This window comes from Apium graveolens, chromosome 4 (assembly GCF_009905375.1).
Source record: "Apium graveolens cultivar Ventura chromosome 4, ASM990537v1, whole genome shotgun sequence".
Lineage (NCBI taxonomy): Eukaryota > Viridiplantae > Streptophyta > Magnoliopsida > Apiales > Apiaceae > Apium > Apium graveolens.
In genome coordinates this window covers 248,265,169-248,289,116 of record NC_133650.1, presented here as the reverse complement: position 1 = coordinate 248,289,116, position 23,948 = coordinate 248,265,169, and the positions used below count along the sequence as shown (strand labels likewise).

General features: G+C 34.8%; 2 protein-coding genes across 3 annotated transcripts; both read left to right on the top strand.

The window, feature by feature from the left end:
- The first annotated feature begins 10,847 nt into the window (after positions 1 to 10,847).
- LOC141720794 (F-box protein CPR1-like) lies at positions 10,848 to 13,624 on the top strand. Its single transcript, XM_074523412.1, has 3 exons — positions 10,848 to 11,850; positions 12,086 to 12,169; positions 13,194 to 13,624. The coding sequence occupies exons 1-2, from the start codon at positions 10,979 to 10,981 to the stop codon at positions 12,129 to 12,131; spliced, it is 918 nt and encodes a 305-aa protein (XP_074379513.1). The 5' UTR covers positions 10,848 to 10,978; the 3' UTR covers positions 12,132 to 12,169; positions 13,194 to 13,624.
- Positions 13,625 to 18,079: 4,455 nt separating this feature from the next.
- On the top strand, positions 18,080 to 22,212 carry LOC141717094 (uncharacterized). 2 transcript variants are annotated; one of them, XR_012573524.1, is made up of 7 exons: positions 18,080 to 18,407; positions 18,525 to 18,911; positions 19,008 to 19,059; positions 19,271 to 19,338; positions 20,855 to 21,077; positions 21,408 to 21,496; positions 21,729 to 22,212. XR_012573524.1 is itself a non-coding variant. In XM_074519205.1 (6 exons), the coding sequence occupies exons 2-5, from the start codon at positions 18,555 to 18,557 to the stop codon at positions 21,068 to 21,070; spliced, it is 693 nt and encodes a 230-aa protein (XP_074375306.1). In that variant the 5' UTR covers positions 18,080 to 18,407; positions 18,525 to 18,554; the 3' UTR covers positions 21,071 to 21,077; positions 21,729 to 22,212. The 2 variants fall into 2 exon arrangements, 1 of the variants encoding a protein (XP_074375306.1); XM_074519205.1 differs by lacking the exon at positions 21,408 to 21,496.
- Positions 22,213 to 23,948: the final 1,736 nt, after the last annotated feature.

The following is a 23,948-nucleotide window of genomic DNA, read 5'->3' as shown; positions in this document are numbered from 1 at the left end:
TCGAGTAACGAGTCGTGTAAAAGAGAAATAAACATATATTATAACATAAAAGGAGTGAGGCGAAAAATGTTATATTAGAAGCAATAACATCAAGTTTTTAAGATATAAGAATGATTATATGAATTTTGAAAATTACATATTAACACTTTTATTTTTAAATATATTCTACCAACCAAAACTAGGAGTATAACATAAAATCAATATTAGTACTTAAAATATTTAAAACATATAAAATAAAATTGCACATTATATTTAAAAATATTTAAAACTAGTAGGTTTAAATCACATTACTTAATATTTAACCCACAAACCGCACTGTATTACACTGTTTGTTAAAAATTAAATCTACAAGCGCACCATGAATAATAAAAATTGCATTTTATGGTATGGGGAAGTGCGGTGTAGGCGGTTTATGAGATTTGATTATCACCCCTAATTAGGCCTGTGAAAATTGGACACGACCCGATGTAGCGACTGGGAATTTTGCGACGTGATTAAGTGAATAAAGTAAAATTTTGTGTCGTAATTGTGAATTTATGTGAATAAAATAAAAGGTTAAATGATAATGTGGATAACTGTTGTCGTTATATAATAGTAACTGGGAACGTAAAGTAACTCGTTCCAGTTTGATGAGCCCGCTAAAAGGCTAAGTTGTGTTGTCGGGCCGTCGAGTTGAACGGAACCCGTCTTAAAAAGGGATTAAGGTGTTTAAGCATATGAATATGAATTATGTGTTAAATAGAAATGTTTAAATGAATATTATATTCCAGTTTGACGTGTCAGCTAGTATAGAGGATATGATTGTGAAGCGTAGTTGCTCAGCGTCGGGCCGTCAATCAGGACGCGACCCGTTAGGCGAAAAGTGATTATCAATAAAAAGGGAAATTTGTATGCTTGAGTATGTTGCAATATGAGTAGTGATATGTGAGTTTATGTTGTTGCCTATTAATGTGCATTATTATGTGATCTGGAAATTTTTAAATGATTTTAAAGAATTTATTTGATTTAAATAAGATTTATTGAACCTTTATATATTTTTATAAAATTATTTGAGTATGGTCAATGCATGGAATTGATTTATTATTTTTGAAATAGTCCTAGAGACTTTCTAAAAAATGATAGATGAAATTATTTCGTGATCGGCGTATTTTAAAATAATTTTATTGGGTTATATTTCTATTTTGAGTGTAATCTTGTAAAATTCATATAAAATAAACCGTACGCTCAAAAAATATTTTTAAAAATATGGATAGAAAGATAATTTCAAGATCTATATTTTAAAATTATTTTTCATATCATTTTCATCTTTTCTGATGGAGTTATGTATTATCCAAATTTATTACTGAGTTTTTGAATAAAAGAAAAGAAGTTTCTAGTATTAGTTGGCAAAAGACCATTTTGCCCCTCCACTCACTTATAAATACACCCTTTCTTACTTACTTCCTACCCAATCTCTTCTTCCTCTTAGATCACTCTTTCTTTCTCTTTTTTCTTTTCTCCATCGCTCTCCCGAATTCTCTCTCTCCCTCGCTCTCCCGAATTCTCTCTCTCTCTCTCTCTCTCTCTCTCTCTCTCTCTCTCTCCTACATGCAACATCAAAATCCTACTTAGAATTCAAAGATCTTGCCATTGATCTACATCATTTTCAATCATCTATCTCTATACTCTTTGCATGTAAGTGTTTAAGAAGATTTTTGCATCAACATCTCATGGTCATATCTAAGAAAACATAATTTCTTAGTGTGTGATCTTAAGAGAGTATAGTACACTAAATTATGTGCTATTCTTTGGTTTTGTTTTGATGTTGGTTCGTATTTTTGCTAATAAAAATAAGGGTTTGATTTTGATCGAGTTTTGCAAAGGGTTTTGGTTTAAAAATTCAATTTTTGGTTCGGTTTTTCTTTTAAATGATTTGAATGGATGAGTTGTGGCATAACTTGAGTTTATGTTTGATTCTTGAATTTTCATGATGATCATTTTAGTTAATAGTTACTTTTGGGCTTGCATGTTGATCATTGCTAGTTAATAGATAATTTTTGGACTTGCATGTTGATGATTGGATCTTGGTTCGATTTTATGTAAAATAAAAAGAGTTTAAAGGTTTTCTTGTTAAGAATTGAGTGAAGATAAGCTTTAAAGGTAAAAATTGACTTTGCATGTTAATTTAAGAGTTGCATATTGTTTATTTGATTAGGGCCGGATAAGGCTTGGATTTGTAAGAAAGAAATAAGTTTTAAACTACTTGATTGGTTGATGAGATTTTTGATTTGATAACTTGTTGCTTGTGACCTTGTTTTTATTTAAATTTTGTGGTGTGAATTAATGATATGTCAACATTTAATTAGTTTAAGTCCTAATAGAGCTAGGATAAAAATATAGATTATGCATGATGACAATAAGTGGTTGCATGTTGATTTCTTGGCTTGGTTCCATTATTTTGGTTCAGATTTTTGAGTTAAAAAGAAAGGAATAAGTTGTTTGGTTGTCGAGTTATTTGTTTGGTTTACTATGTGTTTTTTGTTCGAATTTTGGGATTAAAAAGAAAAGGATGAGTCTTTTCGATATTAGGTTATATAAGTAAGGTTTGGAGTATTAAGATATAGTATGTTATGTGATATCATTGAGTAGTGCGATGTGATTCGATGATTAATTGTAAATTTGGAGTATACGAGTATATCGTAATGCATGCTATGAGAATATGGTCAAGTATATACTTGATATGTGTTATGTGAGTATACTATGATTATGCATGAGTATACGAGTTAAGTGTGTTAGTCCCTAACAATGCAACAAGAATTACAGAAGAGGGGTTGAATGGAATTCTTGAAACTTTTTCTTGGTTTAAAAGTGTTCTAACTTAAAATATATATCTGTGTGAATTGATTTGCAAAGTGCGGAATAATAACTTGGAATGAATCAAAACACAAGTAATTAAAAACACAAGTCTTTAAAAACTTTCTGGTGGATTTGAATGTATCCACCAAAGATATATATTATATCAAGAGAACTTTGTGTAGGTAAATTAGCTCACAGCTGCTTACAAATATGAACAACTAAGTTTACAGAGAAATGCTAAGAAATACAGCTTACAAATATTTCTCTGAGAATTTTCTTGCTTAGTGTCCATGTTTTTCTATTTGGTACTTCTTGGTTTATATATCACCAAGATTACAAAGTAATAAGACAAGATAATAAAACAAAATCTATCAATTCTAATACTCTGCTGCTTCATTACTCTATTCCAGCATCTTTGAATATCTTCATAATAGCATGGAAATGGCAATACTTCTTTGTTCTCAAAAATCCAGTTGAATAGGCTTCCACATTCCTTTTGCATACACTTGACGCATGTGACTGTGTTGTCACTGTCAACGGATATTTGAATTGATCATCTATTGAGTACATGATCATCCGTTGAGTACATGATCATCCGTCGAGTTATCTTGTTGATCATCCGTCGATTAGCTATTTGGCACTTGACTTTATTTCATTTATGCAGAATTACAAGACATCAATTATGTACATTTAATCAACCTATTCTGCATATCTAATTAAAGTCAACATGACTTATATATGCTACTACAAAATCTATACAAAGATGTATACAGAAATGTGCTACAGACTTATTATTACATAAGCTACTCACTCGATTGATAAGAAATCATTATCCGTCGGGACTATAATGAGTCATCCGTCGGGACTATAATGAGTCATCCGTCGTGACTATATTTGCTTATCCGTCGAGTGCTACATTTCTCACTAAGTTAAATCTACTAAGGTGTTTTGTTAATGAAATCATCAAGTTCACAACATATCCACAATAAAGTGTTATCGTCATATGGGGTAATCGTTAGGCATTCTGAGAAACGTCGAGTGTCGAGTAAGTTGCTGATTAGGGATTCTATTTTGGATTGTAGATTCGGTTAGCGGAGGCATTGGGCTAGAAAGGGGAAAGGAATCCTAGGTGGTAGTCGTTCAGTTTCTGTAAAGCAGGAAAGCGATTTAAGGCAAGTAACTATGCCTTCTCTTGTGAATTATTTATAGAGAGGAAATTATTGATGCCATGATTAACTAGAGGCTTTTTATTTTAATTATGATATACCTGTTATTGATTCTGAGAAACCCTGATATTGTTCTTTTGACAATTTGATATCAGACCCTGTTCGATCCTTTGTAGTAACCCTGTTGATTCGTACCCTGAATATCGTATTATTTCCTTTGTTATCTTCTGATACCGTAAACCCTACAAGAACTTTTACATTCTTCCTTACTTAATGTCTTGATCAATCCAAATTCTGCGTTGACCCGTGAACCCTTTCATGAGTTGATTGTTAAAACTCTCTTGAATTGGAACTAATTAACCATGTTTATCATTTGATGCAGTTCCTTTGTATGAATCCATATTTACGCTTGATCTGTTCATTTTCCTTGAAATCTTGAATTAAACTTAAGAATGATTTTCGACTTGAATGAGTCCGAACGATTTCACATTCTTGGTAATGCTAAAATGAATTTCGTCAACTCTTTTCCTTCTTCCAATACAAGGTTTTCCAAACGAATTCCTGATGGATTGGATAGAGACGTAAGAGGCTAGTGGAACTAGTCCAGTCACATAAGAGGCTAGCGGGGCTAGTCCAATATAAGGCTATAATGCCATAGGTACCATAACGACTAGATAGAGGTCGGTACGGGCTAATCACCCGTATTATAATTTAAAGATGGATATTCCAATCAAGGGTTCTCTTATACTCTATAAAGATGAAAATATTTATATACTTGGAGCAGTTGCTCCCTATTCTTTAAAAGATGAAATGAAATGAAATGGAACAACTCGAGTCTTTGTTTTGATTTTAATGTTGTGAACCCTTTCACTTTACATTGATGGTAAGTTTCAAAGTTTGATTGATTGTTTCCTTCTGTTGAGAAACACTTTGAAGTCCTCCTAATGATTTGAGATGAATGTCGGCTTTCACCCTAACCTGAGCCTTGATTCCTGAAAGCCCAAATTCTTCTTCATAACCCTTTCATAGCCAGAGATAGAAATCTGCTACCTAGATATTTAAAGTAGAATGCCTCGTATGTTGATATTGATATTGTTACTGCATTCTAAAACTGTTTATATAGTTACTTGATGAGCTTTTTTGCTCATATATTTTGCTAACCATGACAGTTATGAAAGAAGATGGCCAAACTTAGGCGCACCGCTCTCCAGAGCGTTCCTGGCGGTCCCTACCATGTCGTAGGTTTTCAGATGCCAGAGCAAGTAGCTGTGTGTGTGAGCAAGCATTTGAGTTGGAAGGATTGTATAAGTTGATTCAGATACAATGGGTTATCTGTCGTTTCCATGTTGGAATCGAATAAATTTGAATTTATTATTATTATGGGTTGTAATATATTTATGTTGGTTGGTAGTTGTAATCTTGTCTCATACTTAATCATGTTTAGATCCTGTTAGAGTTAATCGGGGTTTATATTACCTGCTGCTATTATATTAGTTTAATGGTATGTGGGTCCTCATTTCTTAACCCCGAGATTGAAGGCGTCACAAGTTGGTATCAGAGCTACATGATCTAGTTCCTGAGACAAGATAGGATAAAAGGGTATTTGGGTATATGTAAATTGCGACAGTGTTTCGACTCATATAGAGTTGATTTAGACTATTAGGTATAGTCTAAGTAAAATGAATAGGTCAAGGTAGCACCTAGAGTTAGGGTGTGGAGTCAGTTGAAGTCTTACTCAACCCTAATGTTGTTTCTTGATTGTTGTTTTGTGATTTATCTCAGGACCCCAGTAGTGGTAGTGATTCCGACTCAAAGATTAGTTTGACCGGTACCCCAGTAGACTCTATTCCGCCCTCTTCAGAGGAGCCTGTGTATGTTAGTTCAGACCCTGAGGAGGACCCATCTGAGAGCAGTGAGGCCCCTATGCATGTGTCTCCCCTGAGACCCATTCCAGAGATTCCATCCCCTGAGCGAGAGCCTACTATGCCTGTTAGGACTGTGCCTGCCCATATTGGAGGCAAGTTAGCCCATGATCGAGACTTTGTTTACTCTCGCATTCCTGAGTTGGGAGATTTGGTGGATAGTCTAACTCGTGTGTCTAGGCAGAGGACTTCAGTTGTGGAGGATGAGTAGAGAGTCCAGATTCAGATGGTGGAGCAGGTTGCCCGCATGAGATTGGACGAGGGACCGTCTACTAGTGATGCTGAGGCTGAGGCCCGGAGGGTGCATAAGATCATTCGTTGGATGTTGACTGTGTTAAGGGAGATTCTAGACTCTGGTGATGAGTGAGTTGGTGGTGATCAAGCGGGACATCTGGTGGATCCCGTAGTAGTTGTTATTTGTTTGTTTCTTTTCAGCGCTGGTAGGCTTGGGATACTTGGTCAGATGTCAGGATCCATTTTTCATCTTTAGGTTGTATTTCAGAACTTGGTACTGTAGTAGTAGTTAGGTAGAAGTTAAGGGTAGATGGGGGATATTTTTCCAGTTTTTCCTCTGCTTAACCATGCTATATTATTGTACCTTATTTTAGAACTATCGTACTTGAACTTCTCCGTTTATGCACTGTTGAAACCTTTCATCTTGTTTACATTTTGGACCCTGGAAATCTTTATAAACAGTTTTACATACCATGTCTCTAAATAACCGTGTTCAATACCTTATAAGTCATACCCTGTATCTAGAGCCGGCCAAACGGGCGGTTTGGCTTGGCCCGACCGGAAATCGGCTCGCGTAAAATTCGCGTAAGTCGGCTCGTCACGTGCCGGTTCAGAATTCGGCCCAAACCGTCTGTACAAACGAACCGAACACGAGTTGTAGTGTGTGAAACCGGAATCGGCCCGACACGGCCCGCTAAATCGTAATGATTCAGGTGAACCGAACCGCTCGGCACGGCCCGTCAAACCGGCCCGCCAATTGTAACATTTTTTTAATTAATAAATTTTATAGAGGTACCGTCCTATTTTCCTTATTTTATTTTAACACATTCTAGTTTTACAAAGCATACATTCTAGTTTTACAAATTCGGGAAAAAAATAACACAATTTTTTTAGAGGCTCAAATCAATTGTAACATTTATGTTTGCTAGTTTAAAAAAATCAAATTGTAATACTTTTAAAAAATTAAGTCAACTTCGGACCTAAAATCAAAATAGAATAGATAAATAATTTGTTAATGTAGGAACTGAACTAGAAAAAAGAAAAAGAAATTCCTGAAAATAATTTGTTAATAATTAATTGGGTATGTGATTTTCAGAAACAGACTAGCCTGTTTATCAGAATACAAATGAATAAGTTTGGACTGCCTGATTCGCCAATTCGCGGGTTGAACCGCGAATTATTCGCCACGCAGCTCCTGGAACACGCGCCAAGCCTGAACCGTATTATTCGTTTAATTCTCGGGTCGTTAACGATTTACTCTTTTGATTGATCGGCACGGTTCGGCACGAACCGTTACTTTTTTCGGGCCGTTCACGGGTTTAGTGGTGACCAAACCGGCCCGCCAAATATTCGGACCGGCACGCTCGGCCCGTTCGTTTGGCCGGCTCTACCTGTATCATGTGAGAACCCTAATTGATAAGAGAATTATGTAGTAATAGGATTGCATGCGCAACTGGGTAATACTTAAAACCCGCAAAGCTATTTCTAAAAGAGTTTCTACTGATATGTATGCCATGATATCGTATTGCTAAATAATTGCTCAACCAGGTTTGTAAGAAATGGCCACTTCACCAAATTATCAAGAAGAAAAAACTCAAACCCAAGAACAAGAACAAAACCAAGATACACCTATGATGAACCGACTCTTTCAACTTTCGCAACAACCCTCAGTCCCTAAAGTCGTTAATTTTAAGCAATTTCAATCTGTACATCCCCCGGAGTTTGTAGGATTGCCCGACCCCATTAAAGCTCAGTCTTGGTTGAGGAAAATGAAGAAAGCTTTTGAGTTAACAGAAGTTAAGGATGATAAGAAAACGCAATACGCGAGTTATTATCTTAGGGATGAGGCTAGATATTTAAAGTAGAATGCCTCGTATGTTGATATTGATATTGTTACTGCATTATAGAACTGTTTATATAGTTACTTGATGAGCTTCTTTGCTCATATATTTTGCTAATCATGACAGTTAAGAAAGAAGATGACCAGACTTAGGCGCACCGCTCGCTAGAGAGTTCCTGGCGGTCCCTACCGTGTCGTAGGTTTCCAGATGCCAGAACAGGTAGCTGTGTGTGTGTGAGCAAACGTATGAGTTGTAAGGATTGTATAAGTTGGTTCAGATACAATGGGTTATCTGTCGGTTCCATGTTGGAATCGAATAAATTTGAATTTATTATTATTATGGGTTGTAATATGTTTATGTTGGTTGGTAGTTGTAATCTTGTCTCATACTTAATCATGTTTATATCCTATTAGAGTTAATCGGGGTTTATATTACCTGCTGCTATTATATTTAATAGTGTTTGGGTCCTCATTTCTTAACCCCGATATGGAGGGCGTCACACCCGACAACCCGACACGAATTTTACGGGTTAGGGTTCTTCTTTTACGGCTCGGGTCGAAAACCGATCGAACACGAAATTGATCCAAGGCGGGTTACGGGTAAACCCGGTTAACCTGAACCCGACCCGCATAACCCGTAAAACTATATTTAAAAAATATTTATTAATATATAAATAAATAATACTAATATATTTGATCATTTCAAACATAAACTTATAAAGTTTCAAGCATTTTCTGATTATTTTTTATATTTTGAATGAAATGTACATACGAATTTCAATTAAATTAATATGCCATGAATAATTTTGTTACTCAAAAATAGTATTTTTAAACTGAAAAATATGATTTATTCATTATATTGCATAAATTAGAAAAATAATATTCAATTAAATATACTAAATAATTTGAATAACTACATCATGAGAAGATAAAATATTCATCGAATAAATAGATTAGCGGGTCTGGTCGAGTAACCCGTCTAATGAACAGGTCGGGTTAATTTCAAGATTTTATGAGTCAATATTTTTTCGGGCCGGGTTAGTGTCAGACCTAAACTTCCGAGAATTAATTACTTTAAACCCTACAAATCGAATTTTGAACAAAAAACCACTAATTTGAAATTAAAAAACGTAATCGAATTTAAATCCTAAAAAATAAAATGCTGAATTTTTATGAATCGATGATGAAATGAATGAAAATGGTCTTAAATCAATTAAACACACCACCTCCGCAAGTAATCGTCCAGAAGTCACTCCGCAATTCTGACTTGACACTGCATATTATTAAATTCAGATTTAATTCTATTTCAATTTTAGCTCACTCCGCTAAAAATTATAGTAGAGTGATAATGCGTACGCTAAAAATTATAATGGAATGGTAATCAATCCCCGGCTAAAAATATTGATGAAGCATTCTATCCGCTAAAAATATTAAAGTAGTTGCTGATTTTTTTTAAAAAAATCGCGATGATTGAATCTCTGGTTAAACTATCCTCGTAACAAATACTCCAAACATTAAATAATTAATTTATTGATTTCCTCTCTAAAAATGACGAAATGATTAACGTTAATGATTATTATTATTAAAAAAATTGTTGGATGGTAAGTTTCTAAAAATACTCCTCCCTTTATTCCAACCATTTTTTTACACTTTACTTTTTGGGATGTCCCGTCCAATTATTTACATTTCAAAACTTACCAAAAATAGTAAATCGGTCCCACCACTTTCCCACTTTTTTTTCTTTTCACACTAGTTTTACTCAACCATCTCATTTTTATACATTAAAAATCAATGGGTCCCACTACTTCACTCACTTTTCTTTCTTTTTTTCACTATTTTATATTTATTTCTTAACCTGCGTACCCAAACCAAATGTAAACAATTGTTCGGGACGGAGGGAGTAATAGTTTAGTTAAAAAAATCGATTTTCCAGAAGAAAAGATATTTGCATCTAGACCTGGCCACTTGTACGGTCCGTGCGTGTCGGACCGCATACGGGTTGGACACTTGAAATGGTAACACTGAACCGGCCTGTTAATTAAAGAACCGGGCTCGGGCCGGGCTCGAATCGAGAAAACCGAAATCGTAACCGCACAGTAGAATAACCGCGTACAAGATGTGCAGGCTCGTGCGGTTAACCCACGAGTCGTGCCTGCTTTGCAAAGCACTGCCAACCTTCTCCCTTCTTTCTTTTTAGTGCATGAGGAGACAGGAGCAGTGCAGTGTAGGCTGCAGGCACATAATCACATGTACTAGACACTAGAGAGGAGTACATAGAAAATAATTACTGCCTTCTGCTCGACTAGTGCGGGTTAGTGCGGGCCGGGCTCGGTCCCGGTTTTCGAGTATTATATTCGTAACCGGCTCGACTAATTTAACAAATTATGCGGATTTGAACCGGCCCGATTCAGACCGAATAATTATGGGTTTCCGTACGAACAGGTCCCGAATGTGCGGTTCAAACCCGCACATTTGGCCAGCTTGCAGCTCAAAAAATAGTTACCGAGAAATCACCCGCGATAGTTGTGAGTTGACAAGTGACGGACCAATTCCTAGTGTAATAATTAATGAAAAACAGAGCTTAAAGCCGTATCCATTAGCCTCACACTCACTTATTTTTGGAAGAAACCCTAGTCGCAAAACATTGAAAGTGAGGCGCCTTTAGTTTCCAGCAAGCAAGCAAACAATGTCGGATCTAATTCCACCTCATTTGCTGTCCAACATCTTGTCACGCCTGGATGTGAAAACTCTACTGCGATCCAGGTGTGTATCCAAGCCTGTTTGCTCTTTAATCGATTCCTCTCATTTCATCAACTCTCACCTCCGTAGATCTCTCATTTCTAACACAAATCGCACTGTTATAACTGCTTCTGTTGATTGTACTAGCATCCATTACCTTGACTTTGATTTAAGTAACACTTCTCCTACTTTTATTAACCACCCTTTCAAACACTCTGGTGCTCATTTTCTTGCTTCTTGTAATGGCCTGTTCTTGCTTTTTAACTGCTACTTGTCCTGAGAATTGTGTTATTGAGTCTGTTGTCCTACCTGACCCACCTAATCTTAATCTTGCTTTGGTTAACCCCGCTACTCGAAACTATAAGCTGTTGCCTGTTTCGCCTATTGAGTATCCTGTTTGTTATTCCAAGACTAAGTGTGAATTTATTACTTACGGCTTCGGCTATGATTCTGTTCATGATGATTATAATGTGGTTCGCATTGCTCAGTTCCCTGATGTGAAAATGAACGAGGTTAAGATTTATAGTCTTAAGTTTAATGAGTGGAGAAGAGGGGATGATTTTCCGTATCGTCTTGGTTGTACCACACAGGCGGTGTATCTTAATGATGCCTTGCATTGGATGGCTACAATCCCTACCCAGTTTGGGTTCGACCTCCCCACTTCTGTAGCTTTCGATCTTGCAACTCAAGAATATCGTTTAATTCCTAAGCCTCCCTACTCCGGTTTCTCGGAATTTATGGAGATTCTCACAGTTTTAGGAGGGAAACTTTGTATGAATCGCAACTATGATATGAGGCATATCGACATGTGGGTGATGGAGAGTTATGGTGTGGGCGAATCGTGGACCAAGATACTTAAGATTGTACAGAACGTTGATCTTCAGTTTATGCAACTAAAGCCTCTGGTTTATTCAAACAATGGTAAGAAAGTCCTCCTACTGAAAGACGGTGGAGAGCTTATCTGGTACGACCTTGAATTGAAAGTCATCAAAATGGAAAGCAATCCTGTCATTCCCGACTTTTGGAGAGCTTATGTATCTCTGGAAAGCCTTGTTAAGCTCAACTCTGGTCCTAATACTGGTCTGCCACGGGTTCAAAGGAAAATGAAAAAGAGGTACGCCATTTCTTTCTATTCATTGTATTACGTTAATATTTTAATTTTATTTAACTTGGACTCCCTAGCAATGGATTAGTGTGCTTGGAGAATTATTAATGTTAAATGTGGTCTATATGTTGGCATATCCATATATGTTGTTCAATTTGATACCCTTATGTGTACCTAGTGCATTGAGTCATTGACTATAACTAACATGCTCTGGGTCTGACTTGATTTCCAACATTGTTTTTAGCAAACTGGATGATTTTCTGTCCAAGGGATTCAGACTCGTGCTTTAGTAAACTGGATACAGGACACAATTGCGGAGACATGATACGTAAGAAATCTTTATCTTGTATTACCCCTCTTACATAAAAGTTGTATAATGTAATTTTACATTTCATATATCTTGAAATATGGTACTGGCTTTGATGACAACTCGTGGAAGAAAGTTGTACTGTTCTTATAACTAGCTGGTAAATCATGAAACTTAATAATGGCCAAGTCCTTAAGTGATGCTGATAGCCTTATCTGATAACATCCTACATACTTCTTATGATATTTTATCACCAGCAGTTGTAATTAGAAACTTATGAATAAATCATAGATACACTCTTAAACGTAAGACTTTATTATCCACAACACTTTCGAAGTAGTGAAGTAAAAAAGTTGTACATTGTTAATAAGGGATTGTCCGTAGGCATTAGCCTTGGAGAGGGCATAAACTAGTTATATACTGGGTCTTGCGTAGTTAAAATAATCACACAGATGCTGTTTTGGCTCTGGTGTGATGCGTAGCTGAAGAAGTATTATTTTATTGGTGCACTGCCCTGAATTCTGCCAAGACTTTGTGGGGGTATTATTTATATTCAGCTTAGGTTAGAAGAATCAGGTTAAAGTAAAAACATTTATAAACACCCTTGTCATCTACTAGATAATATCATAATTCATAATAAGCCAGTGAGTTATGAAAATATAGCCCGTCTTACATTTTGTCTTTTACAGGAAGTGTCACAGAATTGCAGGCCCATTTGTCATTGGTATACAGTTTATCTTTATATTTTGTTAGTTTAAATATCATAAAATGTGATGCAATGAAGTATGACGATCATGATAGGCCAATAATGAAAAAGTACGAGATGATAGACCATTAATCTGTAGCCAAAAACTATTATTCCTTTTTTGAGTTTTTATAATTAGTGAATCCGTGATTCTAGTAAAAAGTTCTGATAGCATATCTGGATGACTTCCTATGAATTTCCTGTATAAATCAAGTGTATAGTCATTTGCGAATCTTTTGTATTCGATAGGTAGCAGTTCTTTGTTTTAACAAGGAGCCTTGTGAATGTTACTCTTGGCAGGATGACAAATGTTCTTTGGTAGCTTTTTGGTTGCGAGGGGAAGTTGGAGCAACAATTGTGGACTTTTAAGATGGTTTAAACTATTAATGGTTTATTCCTCACCTGCTTTTGTTTTATGACTTAAGTATTTACGGGTTTGTTATAATGGTTTATACATTCTTGTCAGTATCGGGTATTATTGTTCAGTACAGTGTTTGTGACATTATGCGTGTTGGTTTATGGTTATTGTACTCTTGATTAGAAGATGAATATTTCTGGTGCGACCTTGTTATGTTAAAATTAAGATTATGCAGTACTATGAAGCCGAAAACTTTCTGGTCAACTGTTGCTTGTTAAAAACTCCAGACCAAAATAGGATTAAGAACTTGACATGATTACAAAGCCGTGCATACTATTGGGGACATGTAGTTAATTTTCCGAATCGCATCAGTTCCTCGAACTTTATTCTAGAGTTGTAAAAATTTGTCAATTTATACAATTTACTGCCAAGAAGCTCTTATTTTTTAAAGGAATTAATGATGGTCTTAGTTGGTGGCTTTTTTGCACCATAGACATTTATGTTTCCATAAGTAATGTGGCTGGTTGCCGGCGAAGAAAAAAATACGAGGTTGTCGGAAGAAGCATACGTGACTATTGATTTGCTATGATTAGTAGGGGTGTTCGCTTATCAAATTGAACCAACACGACCCTATTATTCGTTGATTAAACCGATATAAAAAAACCCGACTCTTGGTTGGGTGTTAACATATTCAAACGGAATTTAATAGATTGATTGATTGAGCATGTGTTCTATGATTTTTCAGCCGATCCAACCTAACCACAGTGGCTACTAGACTCTTGCTTCGCGATTGTCTTATAAATTGGTACCGTAGCTCTTAAATCCCTCCTGATGGCCACGACAATTGGAATGTATGAAAAATGCGGGTGAGACAATTATTAGCGCCGGTAGGTAGAGGTGGCCAAATGAACGGGCTGTGCGTGCCGGACCGAATTATTATCGGGCCGATTTGGTCACCTACCAACTCGTGAACGGCACGTGAAGGTAAACGGGGCATGCTGGGTTCGGGCCGGTTCGAAAAATATAAGCTCGTGTACAGCTCGCCGGGTTATACGGGCTGACGAGTAATATTAAATTATTACTCCCTCCGTCCCCCTCAATTCTTTACATTAGGGGACGGGGATTCGGCACGCACTTTAATGTTTTTATTAAATGTAGTTGCATAATTATTTTTTTAATTTTTTTTCTTCTAAATAAAAATATAATGTTCAAAGTTTTATACAAAAAAAAAATTTTAAAATAAATTACGAAAGTATACTTTATAATTGCCTTAAAATGTGTGTCAAGCATGTAAAAAAACTGTAAAGAAATGAGAGGGACTGAGGTAGTACTTTTTTAATTACGGATTCAGAGTTTGGCGTGTTGGAGCAGGCGTGCCGGGCTGGGGCGAGCTGAATTGTCACATGGCGAGTTAGACGGGCCGAATTGTGTGGATAACAACTTGTATTCCACTGCCACAATATTATTTATCATATTTAATATTTAATGTGTTTTCCATTTGTTTTGTATGTTGGCCACCTGATTTGGATCATGTATAGCTTAAAAATCAACTATGGTATTTGTTAATTTAATTTTTCTAAATTGGAAGTGAATGAAATAATTGATTATTTAATAATAATCATTTTAAGATTAAATATATTAAAATGAAAAGAAAAACAATTTAAAGTTATTTCTAATAAAATATATAAATTATTGGCATTTTACAATATATTAAATAAAAGCAACTTTCTAACAAAGAAAAAGAAATGAGATATTAACTAAAAAACAAATGTTTTTAGTGCAACGGAGTAGTAGTGTGCAGACTTTGTGTATTGAAATGAAGGTGAAACAAACTGAATGTGCAGCGCTAGGCGAGTTAGGCGGGTTGGTGGGCCGAGCCGGATTGGCGTGCCGAGGCGGATCTGTGCGGTACCGATTTGACGATCCGTGTTGTGCCAATTCTCAAATCATGATTACTGGACCCGTGAGCGCCCCGTTATTTTTTACGGTCCGTGCCGAGTTTGATTCGGCCCGATACAAGCCGATTTTATATGAGTAGAAAGGCGAGCCGGAGCGAATCGGACCGAGCCTAACCGCCCGTTTGACCACCTCTACCGGTAGGACGTGCTTTCCAAATTATAAATATACAATTTATACTTCTCGTACTCTGCCCATTGACAAATTGTGATGGGTTCAACAGTTGCAACAAACTGGAATTTCTAAACTAGTGCTACCTGTGAGACAACCTTTAGAACAAAGACACTAGCAATGTAATTGTTCTTTGCATCAGAAGTCCTTGGCTAAAGGCTAGACTATCTAAATTTAGAGAATTGAGTATATATTTCCAATTGGCTAAAGGTAAAACATAATAAGTTTTAGTAGGTGATAATTTCCTCCACAAGTACAGATTCTCTTACAACCAAATTCAATCAAAACCTTTGTTTGAAAAACAAAGAATATAAGAACATTTTCCCCCCAGAAAAGAATGGCTTCTTCCAAAAACAATGTGAAGACTGAAAACAATCTAGAGAAATTACTACAATCTTATCTAATCATATGATGCATTTGACATGTATACGAGAATGGCAGCTAAGAAAATGGCGACCAAGAGAAAGACATAAATAGGAGGCGGTGTAAGTGCAGTCATCAGTGGCGGTGCAAAGAAAAGACAACTCGCACCCACCAGCATTATCACCACTGATCCAACTCCCCAACTGTATTCTATATCTTCCATATTGTGTGTGTGTGTGTCTGAATGGCTATTAGCAATAATTATATTTAGATATGAATTTAGATATGAAGTAACTTGTTTGTGTCGGTATATATATATAAATATATATATATATATATGATGGATTGAGATGCGGTGCGTCTCATCGCGAGGAGACGCAACCGTTGGCCTCCAAAGAAATGCGCGGCCTTTTTTAAAAAATTATTTTTACCATTCACTATAGCTTTGCCCGCCGCCAAATTTTGTAAACTTTTTGTTTGGGATTCTATTGTCATTATTGTTCCATACCAATTTTTACACGTGCAATCAACAGATCGTCAAGTGTTCATTCTCATACCACTATTTGGTTTCCCGCAGAGACCTGTTAACATCATTCCTCTATACCTTCTATTCTTCTGGTAATTGTTGGTTTAATCTTAAACTTGTTTTAAGTATGTTAAATAAAGCTGATAACAGTATTGTTTTATTTTGTTTTAGTCGACCATGTTGCAGTAGTAGCTGATTTGTAGGAGTTTGAATAAGTCAGGTGTCTGTTATGTACGTGTCCTAGTTTGTAGCTAGTTTTCAGTTTCTTGTTTCTGATGTATTTCATTTATATTGAGTAGTTATCAGCAATAAACGGTAAGTTTTTTGGCAAGCAAAGACTAGAGCTTTTCTCAGTTTCTATATCATACAGTTAATACATTTTAAGTAGCTAATATTATTAACAAGGGTAATGAGATCAGTGTGATTGTTTGAGAATACAATTACTTCATTTTCATTTTCTCCTTCTACAACATTCCTAGTCCTCCACCGCGAGCATCTACCACAAAACATCCATCATAACGTAGCTGCCTGATGCTTCTTTCAAACGTATATTTTGCACAAAGTGTTTCCAATAGAAATGTTATGGTGGAATGCTTTTGATATATGATATATGTTTATGGATATGAATAATTTGTAAATTCCGAAGCTCATTTTTGCAATTTCTTCAATTGTTCAAATGTGAAGTCTGAATTGGCCACTCTGAGTCACTGGCCAAAAGTGTGATTGGCAGGAACAGGGGGGGAGAAGGCTCATGTACCCTCAACTTTCTGAATTTTTGGGCTTGTGTTCCTGTTGATGGTGAGGCAGAAAGCTTCCTATAATAACCTGGTCCCTTGAGATTTCAGTGCAGCAGTGATTATATGTAATCGAAACTGCTACTGCTCCAACCTATCTAACTTGAGCTAGTCTGGTACATTGCTAAAGGAACAAGTCATACAAGTACATGTATACAAGTGACTGGAACTGGTACTTTACTAGGCTTTCAACAAGTCAGCGGAATGGAAGGTGAAATTGGCAAAGGAGACAATGCAGTAGGCTTTCCATCAGGATCAGGTCCATATATTATTTTGTCGGCCTCCCACTCTTTCTCTTCATTTCTGTGCACCAAACTACTCGATTGACCCACCTGCATTGCCCAACGACTGGCTCTATACATCCTTTACTGCCCATTGCCGCTTGCTCTGTCACCACCCACTCAGCAACAGGGGCATCCACAGAAATACTATATTTACCCTGAGGCCAGAGGGTTTTCTCATACCTATCCCACAAATACAGTCCCAACCTTCCTACATTACATTCTGGCATCTTCACATTTTCATTAACATCAATTAAGCTAGTCTTTTATGCAAATAATTAAAACTAAAAACTCTAAGCAACAGATTCAAACTTTAAAAAATTTAAGAGTTCAATTTTTTTTTTTTAAAGTTGAAACTCGATTTTAAATGAAAAAGAAGCTTAAAAATTTATCCAATAATAATATTATTGAATCTGGACCTTTTTTATAAGAAAAAAAGGTTGTACTCAAATATAGTATCCATGCCCAATTTGAAATTAGTAATCCAAGTCTCCGTCAAAATTTCAAATTAAAAAAAAAGGTTCAAGAGCGCCAAAATATTAGTCGGAATGGGGGCGGGCGGGTTGAATATATAAAATCACTTTCTTTTTTGTTTGAATCCCAATTCTCAGCTTTCGCCTTTCGTACTTTACTTCTCAGGTTCCTCTTTGTTTCTCTCCATCTCCCTCTCTCCTTTATATAACCAAAAATGTATTTACCACATGAGTTTTTAAATCTCAATTCATTTCTCAATTTATCCCATCCGATTTATTTAACTTTGCCATTATATTAATCGAATGCTTTTTATTGATTGATCACGCGTTGCACCCCTAACACTTACAATTGAATTCGCTATTGTTATTTTTACCTGATTAAGATGCAATATGCTTTATTTGCACTATAATTGAGCTTGTAAACAACACCACTATTTTGGGCACATACCTAACATCCTCTCTAATTAAGTGAGTAGCATTGTAATTACGAAGTTGATTTATGACCTATAGTGATTTCCAAGACACTGATATTAGTTTTTAACTTCCGATCTCATTTATGGTAGATATGTCGTCTTTTGTTGGCTGCTAATAGGTTTGATTTTGATACTTATGTACTGTGTTTGTGCTACTACGATAGCAAGATGAAGTTCCTTATCATCGAAATTATTGGCGTATGTTTCCTAATCAAGGTATTCTTGTGCCTTTGTAGATGAGTTTATGCAAGTAATTTTCCCCGACTATGTCCAGATTTGCACAACTTCCAGCTTACTGCTGCAGCACTGCTCGCGCATTCTGTACCCACTTTAAGTATATAAGGGGGCAAATGCGTCGAACTACATTGAATGTGGAAACTCTAGCTCATACGGGATCACAAGTCGGTCCAAATATACAACACGGGGGCTCAAGGCCAGTTGTTACAAATGTTCAACGAGAGAGCTCAATATTAATGTCACCTCAAGCGGTAGGGGGAACTTCTGCTCATCATGGATCTGAAGTTGGTTCCAGTTTTCGGTCTCGTGTATCAATAACACCACAAATTGATGATGTGGCAGCTGATGATGATCTCATAATGTCCTCGGCTAGGGAATTTGAACAAGTATTAAGTTTCTCTTTTATTAAACTGTATATGTAGGGCTTTAATATTTTTAGCCGTAATCACTACTACTATTATATCCTAACCATTTCATAGCAGGCAAGGAGAAAGAACAACCTAAGAAGAATACGTCGGAGGACTTTGGATTCAGGTATAAAGAATTTATTGTTATGTATTTAGCCTTTCTATATGTAGCTGTTAGATAAAGCTGGGAGTATCTTTAAAATACATGTGTACCTATACCACCTTTTGGCTAAACATTAGCAATACAGAAGCATGCTTATTCTGCAGTACTTACATTATTGCAAACCATCTATGTTTCTCATTTGTTTCTTTGAGGTACTAATTCTATATTAAAACAGAAGGACAGTCAACTGGAAGTTCTCCTAAGAATCGCAGTAAGCGCAAAAGAGGTCCGTCAAACCTGGAAGTAAGTAAAAACACGTGGTAATATGCTAATAGCAACATTTTCTTCTTATGTTACATGGCTAGAGTTATGTTTTCTTTTCAAAATGCTCGCTTGAAAGTGGTCACTGATAAACTGCATTGTAATATACTCATACTTCACTTAGTGCCTTGTTTTTTTAATTACGTGTTACCTAAACAAATATGTAATATGTATTGGTGTTCCTCATCTTCATCTATAGTACTGTAATAGCTATTACCTTGGGGCTTGGGCGAGTCATCTAGACAAATAGAAGCAGCCTGTGTTCTCCTGAGTCCCTGACATTCATATAAGTCACTAAAGTTGAGCTTATGGGTTGTCTTGTTTAGGCGAGGATGGTAACCTTAATTAACATAGAAATGTTATTATGTAGCCATCAAGGATTGAGCAGCTCATTTGGGGGAATCATAAGATAGGGGAACAAGAAGTAGGCTTTACCTATGATATCAACAAGAGTGCTTTGCATTTTAAAAATTCTAATCATTTACTACATAACTTTTTTCTGTTCCAGTTATCTTTATTCTATAATAACTGAAGCGGGGAAAAGAAATTGATAATGTGATATGTTTGAATGTGGTTACTTTTATACCAGCATCTGACTAAAGGATCATCAAGTAAGAATATATTCAGTTACATCATTTATGCTACCCATTGTACAGCCTTGGACTTGCTAGTTGCTAACTTGATAAGACTGAACTGAAATGCTAGATTATGGAGAAAGAGGAGATATCATTTGGGGTAAAAGCTTGCAGGTGTATCTTATAATAACTGCTTCTCCAAGTTTTACAAAGAGGCATGCCTTTATTCATAGAACTAATGAAGAATTACTGCCAACTAATACAAGCTACTGCAGTAACTAGTTAATTATGATGTCACAATGGCGACCAAAGCTTGTTAATGTCGTGCTCTAATTGAGCAAAAGTTTAACTGTAACATGGTCTTTAATACTTATATTTATGTGGTGTTGGAACTTCTCTTTGGTTGTATGTTACCGGAATATGGAGCATGACTGAACAGAAATTACTATTGCAATGCACTTCTGCACATATTATAGCCGATTAGTAATATATTTTTGTTTGATGGAAAGAAAAATATGACATCGTGATGGCTCAAAACTGGAGTATTGGCCTGAAAGCTTTGTAGTTCTTGGTTTGCCAATCTTGACATACATACTACTGTAAACATAAATTGAGTCGGCGCATAGATGTCTCTGGTCGTAATAATATCCACTCTGGTTGTTATCCATACCACTAAGTCTTAGATCCATGAAACATTTTCATAATTCATTAGGCTGCCTGAATGTTGGAAAGTAAAATTAAATTCTATATTTTAATGGTACATGTCTCTCGCTTCTACTTAATTTCCTTGCACTAACCATACATGGTAGCATGTAATGATTTGCAGCGCATTATCCATAAAAATTAATTAGCAAGTATTTTCAAGGTAAAAAGTTAAAAAAGTTAAAGTTTTTTTATTTCTTCCATGATTTGTGTAATTGCAGATTGAGAATGCATGGAGTGCTCAGCACAAGAAGTTTGAATTCACCTGCCCAGTTTGTCTGGGTCCAATTGTCCAAGAGATGTCTACGAAATGCGGTCACGTATTCTGTAAGGAGTGTATCTCACAATCAATAGCTACTCAGGGTAGATGCCCTGTATGCAGGACAAAGATCAGTATGAAAGATAGCATCAAGATTTATCTTCCTATGGCCAGTTAAACTCGAGGTTTTAACTCTCCTTTTAGGTCTATTGCATTAAATTAATATTTACTAAGAAGAAATTTTTAAAAAGTTTAATCTGCTAGGGAAGTTAAATTAAAAAAATTCTTCTTACATGAACACTTGATATATTATATGACCGGCTATACTGCAAAGTTTATGTGGGATATCAGTAGAAATACGAAAAGTTTGAAATACTGAATATTACGGGAAATGGATAGAAAGACGAGCAAAAACAGGAGTGATTGTCATCCCATACCATTCCTATATTTGTAGCAAGCATTGTTCTTTAACCCTTCACTTTACTTTTTTTTTCAAAACAAATTTGTTCATACAGTGTTTCAATGAAATTGAGATTGTCATACAATAAGGACCCTGGCTTCCCACGGGCTGGAAAGGGCGGATACCAACGGGAAAAACCGTGGGGTAACTCTTCATTCATATTAGTATAAATTAATTATAATCTTGTTTTCAATTCTAGTCACACATGTGATTGATAGGCTTTTTCTAGTATAAGATTTAGGCTCAATTGCATTGGCATACAAAATAGTTTCATGGAAAAAGTTGAAGATACTAGTATGCTCAAATTGTCTGCATCACCAATCACTGTTGTCATACCAATTATGAAGCTCAGATATTAATATTTTGTTTCATGCAGGATTACTTTATTCCGAATAGGTATTTAGTTGAAGTTTCATCTTGGAGCATGACAGTTAGTACATGATTTCTGTCATCTTTTTGGTGTTGAAGTTTCATCTTGGAGCACGAGAGTTAGTACATAATTTCTGTCATCTTTTTGGTGTGGTCATTTGAGTCATGAGATGTGGTTCCCTTGCTGTCTGGAAAGTGGCTGAATGCTATAGATACATTTAAAAATTAGATGCTAGAATTGCTTATTACATCAGTTGGTATCTTGTTCTGGGTTTTTATCGGAGCTGGTTGTATCGCCCAAACAACAGGACTGCTTTTCTATAGCATGTTTTTGTGATGTCATCGGAGTGGTTGTTGGCACTGAAACAGTTGGGTGATTGATTACTCCTTTTACTCATTGCCATGATGATATAATCCAGTCTTTAAATCTTGATACCTTATGATAATCTTTAGGTTCGGATTGATGGAATTGTAGTCATTGTTTTTCTCTTTGCCAAGTTGTATTCATTGTTTTGAATTAGCTTTTAAAATAAGATTTTACATTTGAAGTGAACAAAATTTTGAATATTTATTATTTAATTATTGAAAAACTAATTTTAGTGGCTTGATATATGAATATTTGATTCATGTGTAACCTTGTTAAATCTATACTATTATTTTAAAGACGAAATAATGAAAGTTTGGTTGATACTGGTTTGGTCATCGTAATTATAATAATATTTAAAATAAAACACTCTTTTAAAAAGAATACAATTAACAATATAATTATATAAATACAAATATAATGATAATTATAATATGTCTAATGGTTTTCATTTAAACAAAATAATATATATTATTAAATAAATTATAATATTGATCCAATCCTAAATAAAAAATAAAAATAAATCACATACAATTAGTTGGATTTGCAGTCTCATATGAAAATAAAATAATAAAGATCGACAAAAATTTGAAAGCAAATTCATTTGGTCGATATAATATCATCAGGCTAAAACAAAAACTAAACGAGCTTAAACAAAATAAATTAAAAATAAATTTGTTTGGCAGATATAAACTAAAATAAAATTATACATATTATTAATTTGGTCTAAAACATAATAATATTTATTCTGGTCTAAAATAAAATTAAACAAAAAACTAAATATAATTAGCTCGAGTTTGAGACTAAAATCAAGATTTGTTATCTCGGGTTAAAACAATATAACAAATATCAAATCGGACTAGAACATAATGCGTTGTTCGATATAATGTCATCAGAAGAAAATAAAATATATTATCTATTCGGCTTAAAATAGAAATAATATTTAACTAGAGCTAAAATAAAATTAAAAACAAACTAAAAGATGAAACAATGAAAGTTTGGTTATTAGTCGGTCTGGTCATTGTAATTATAACAATATTTGAAATAAAACATTCTCATAAATAAATTAATATTAACAATATAATTATATAAATACTACTAGAATTATAATATGTCTAATGGTTTTGATTCAAACAAAATAATATATATTATTAAATAAAATTATATTATTGATCCAATCCTAAATAAAAAATAAAAACAACTTACGTACAATTATTGAATTTGCAGCCTTGGATTAAAATAAAACAATAAAGAATGAAAAAAATTTGAAAGCATATTTGTTTGGTCGATATAATGTCATAAGTCAAAAACAAAAAACTAAACTAGCTAAAATAAAATAAACTGAAAATAAATTTGTTTGGGAGATATAATGTTATCAGACTAAAATGAAATTATACATATTATCAATTCAGTTTAAAACATAATAATATTCATTCTGGGCTAAAATGAAATTAAACTAAAAAACTAAATATAATTAGCTAAATTTGGTTGAAATAACGGGTTTGAGACTAAAACCAAGATTTGCTATGTCAGGCTAAAATAATATAGTAAATACTACTGATCTAGCTAAAAAATATTTTATTAAACCGGTTCACAACATAATACACTGGTTGATATGATGTCATCAAAATAAAACAAAATATATTATCTATTCGGATTAAAATAAAATAATATTTAACTAGAGCTAAAATAAAATTAAAAACAAACTAAATATAATTAGATGGTAGATATAATTGGCATAAGGCTAACACAAAATAATATATATTCCTAACTATGCTAAAACTAAAATTCAATTCAAACTAAAGGTAATTCTTATATTATTGATCCGTGTTAAAATAAAATATAAAATTTACCTAATTCGTT